Source organism: Martes martes (assembly GCF_963455335.1).
Source record: "Martes martes genome assembly, chromosome: 1".
NCBI classification, from domain to species: Eukaryota; Metazoa; Chordata; class Mammalia; order Carnivora; family Mustelidae; genus Martes; species Martes martes.
Genome location: NC_137888.1, coordinates 198085079 through 198088893, shown reverse-complemented (window position 1 = coordinate 198088893; position 3815 = coordinate 198085079). Strand labels below are relative to the sequence as shown.

The 3815-nt window shown below is 60.4% G+C and overlaps 1 protein-coding gene across 2 annotated transcripts; it reads right to left on the bottom strand.

Annotated features, from left to right (window-relative positions):
* Positions 1-424: 424 nt before the first annotated feature.
* Positions 425-3550, bottom strand: CAMKV (CaM kinase like vesicle associated; the record flags this gene model as incomplete). Of its 2 annotated transcripts, XM_080825138.1 has the most annotated exons (11): positions 425-783; positions 895-1006; positions 1304-1391; positions 1627-1705; positions 1867-2003; positions 2102-2177; positions 2346-2466; positions 2606-2744; positions 2958-3032; positions 3214-3345; positions 3456-3550. In XM_080825138.1, 11 exons carry the CDS (start codon positions 3548-3550, stop codon positions 425-427), a joined length of 1413 nt encoding a protein of 470 aa, XP_080681264.1. The 2 variants fall into 2 exon arrangements, with proteins under 2 accessions (XP_080681264.1, XP_080681263.1); XM_080825137.1 differs by having other exon boundaries at positions 425-1006.
* Between the last annotated feature and the right edge of the window lie 265 nt (positions 3551-3815).

Genomic DNA, 3815 nt, shown 5'->3' with positions numbered 1-3815 from the left:
AGGACCAGCTCTCAGGGCAAGGCCACCCAAGTTTAGGGCCTGGGAGAGGATGGGACCTGCAGGGCCTGCCTGGGGAAATCATGAGGCAAAAAGGGAAGGGGAAAGGGAGCAGGGACCTCCTGAATATCCCTAGAGCAGCATCCCGCAAGGAACAGAAACTGGTGAAGCTAGCGAAAGACAGAAAAGCCACAAGGAATCCATGCAGGGGCTGGGGCCGGTCCTGCCTCTGGCCTGCCCACCACTCACGCACATACACACAGGAGATGAGACTGCTCTCCCGTGGCCCCCAGACATGCCCCACACTGGGAGGCAGGGGCAGGAGGGAGCAAGGGCATCATGCCAGTGACTCTTATGTACAGTGAGAAGCCCCTCATCCACTCTCCCACCCTCCTGCCCGCCCCCTGCCCCACACCAGCCTGCTCACTCAGCTGGTCTCCTCCCTCCGAGACTCCTGGGCATAGCCAGCAGCCTCTTCCCCTTTACTAGAGGGCGGGGCCTGGCCTGTTGTGCCCCCAGGGGCTGTGCTGTCCGGCTGGGCCAAAGCCGGCTCAGGGGTGGCAGCTGCCTTGGTGGCTGGTGTGACACTGCTTTGGGTGGTGGGCATGGTGCTCTCTTCTGTGGCTGGTGTGGCTCTCCCATCAGTGGCTGGAGTAACACTCCTATCAGTGGCTGGGGTGATGCTCCCATCAGTGGCTGGGGTGATGCTCCCGTCGGTGGCTGGGGTGACACTGCCGTCGGTGGCTGGAGTGACACTGCCATCGGTGGCTGGGGTGGCACTACGGTCTGCGGGGCCTATATCATCGCTCTTTGTGGCAAGAGCAGCAGCACCCGCTATGGCTGAGGTGGCACTGCCCCCAAGGGCTGGGGCAGCCCCACTTGCAGCTGCGGCCCCACCTGCAGCCCCAGCGGTGGCAGTGTCTGTGGCTGGGGCAGACTGGGCTGTCGCTGTGCCGGACTGCTCCGGTGCCCGGAGCCGTTTCATGAGGGTGGTCACTCGGACAGCCTTCTGAAAGGAGGGCAGCGGAGAGAGGCCCAGAGTGAGGCTTACAGAAGCCAGATCTGTTCCTTGGCAAGAGCCAAAGCCAGACCTTTCTGAGCCAAAGCCTCAGACTACCCCAGGGGAGCAGGCCAGGGACCCAGCTGGTCACACACCCACTTAAGGCAGTGACAGTGGCTACAGCCACAACCGATGGCTGAAGAAACGCTTTTGTGTGGCTGCAGGGGTGTGATACAAGTAAGACACTGTGTGTGCCAGAAGGAGCTCTTGGGATCAGTCCAGGAAAGGGAGTCATCCAAGTCTTACCTTCCACTTAGCCCTGGCAAAGTTCTTTTCAATCTGGGCACAGACCCCATCCTTGATGTTCTTGTCGGAAGCAGCATTGCCAGAAATCCTAGAAAGGGTGCAAGTACATCTGGATCTGAGGGGGTAGAGGCCTTCATGGAGATTGCCCAGCCCTCTTCTCTTAAGATCCAGAGGTTACCAGGCAGGCCCTCTGGGCTGGGCCCAAGCTCTGGGCACCCCCAGCCCCTACTCAAAGCCTCAAGGATGGGGGCTACTAGATGCAAGGAGGACAGAGGCCAAGGGAAACCTGGCCTCTCCTTCTGTCCTCCATGGGCCCTGCTCACCACTCATGGGAGATGGCCTCTTCTGCGGTGATGCGCTGGTCTTGCTCCACCTCCATCAGCCTTGTTACCAGGTCTTTGGCTGGGGACAAAGCCAGGGAGAGGCTAGGCATGCGCACCTCGTCTCACTGTCTAGGGGTGATGAATGGGCTGGGAGGTAGGAGCAGAGTCCGGCAGAGAAGGCTGAGAACAGGTGCCCCACACCAACCCTTCCCTTTACCCACACGCTGGGCACCTCCTCACCCGCCTGTGAAATATCATCCCAATATGGAGAGTCAAATTCATAGTCGCCAGCCAGGATCTTGCGGAAGAGGTTCTTGTCGTGGTTCTCATAGTCATCTTCCTCCACCTCCTCGTAGAAGGGTGGGTTCCCTGAAAGCCTGCATGAGAGCCAAAGGGCAGGTTCACCCAGAAAGGCCATGGGCACAGGACCCCACCCAGCCTGACTGAAAGTCTGTTTGCCTGCCCATTCACTCACAGGATGTACATGATGACTCCAATGGCCCAGCAGTCCACAGGGCGTCCATACCGCTGCCGCCCTACCACCTCCGGGGCTGCAAACACAGCGTCCACCAGCTGGTCAGTATCGGGCCTGGTGAGGCCTGGGACCACTCACACCCACTTCCTGGGCTATAGACTTCCTCAGCCCCACCCCCCGCCCCACCCAGAGCCACTCCTTGAAGGCTGTCTCCCACCCTGCCCCTGCCCCACCCCCTGCTTGCCCAGGTACTCGGGAGTCCCACAGGGCTCCTTGATGAGGCCATTCTCTAGCTTAGCCAAGTGGAAGTCACTGATGACGATCTTTGAGTTCTTCAGCCGATTGTAGTAAACCAGGTTCTCCAGCTGCTCCGGACAGGAATGACATGAGGGTGGGCAGGGAAAGACTCCGTGAGGACCCCAGAGGCTAGACAAAGACCCCAAGGTGCTGCCGACCTGCCCCCCCCCCAGGCTGGCTGCCATCACACCCAGTCCCTGGCCTCACCTTGAGGTTCCTGTGCACAATCTTGAGTGAGTGCAAGTAGGCCACGGCCTCCAAGACCTGCCGCACCACGTTGCTCGTGTCTCGCTCCGAGTAGTAGCCCTGGTCCAGGATCCAGTCAAACACCTCCCTCCCCGTGGCCCTGAGGGACACCAGCCCCTGAGCCCGGCGTGGGCAGGATCGGGGGTGGGGCAGGAGTACTCGGGCAGGCTGCCTACACCAGGGAGCCGGCTGGGCAAGGCATGGGGACCCAGGACCCCAAGGGTCTGCAAAGGGGCTTTCCCTGGTTGCAGGGGGCAGAGCAGATAAAGGCCCCGGGGACTGAGGAATCCTGGGACCCCAGGCCCACACTCACAGCTCCAGGAAGATGAAGTACTCCTTGCGGGTCACAAACACATCCACCAGCTGTAGGATGTTGGGATGCTTCACCCTGGTGACAGGGAGGGGGGCCAACCTCTCTCTTAGGGCTGGGTAAACCCCTGAGATGCTCTACCTCCACTGTGGGCCACGGCAAACTGGCCAGAGGCTGGTAGTGCTTGAGGCCACCTGCCCTTGCAACCCTTCTCTGCTACCTCATACGGCCCCCCCCAACCCCTAAGCCTCACACTCACATCTTGAGGATGCCTATCTCGTTCTTGGCTGCCTTCCGCACCTTGCGGCCATCCCGCTTCTGGAACTTCTTGCAGGTGTGCAGCTTGCCTGTCGTCTTGTCCTTGGCCCGGAAGATCTCACAGAACTCCTCACTGCAGCCGGCAAGCACCCCACTCAGCCCCGGCCCCAGGGTGGGCTGCCCTCTGCTCCCCTCTCACCAGCCCTTGCCCACCCATCCTTGACCACCAGACCCAGAACTCACGTCTTGATGACCTGTCCCAAATCATATCTGTCAGTCACCTCCGAAGGCTGGTTATAGTTCTTCTTGTCACCCAGGGTCACACACCCAAACGGCATTGCCGGGCTCGGAGCTGCAGGCAGGATGGAGGCTGGCTCAGCGGTACCACAACATGGAAGCTTCTCCCCGCAACACAGAGGATGCCCCTGGGAGACCCCAGCCTGGCTCAGGCCAAGCAAGGGGCAGAGACTGCACTAGAAAGGGCTAGAGGCTGGTCAGGGACCCATCCCTGCTTTTCTGGTCATGGGTCTTACCACTTGGCTGAGCTGTCTGAGCTACAGCAGCCCCCACTTAGGAAAAACATATTAAGCTGCCATAGCCGGG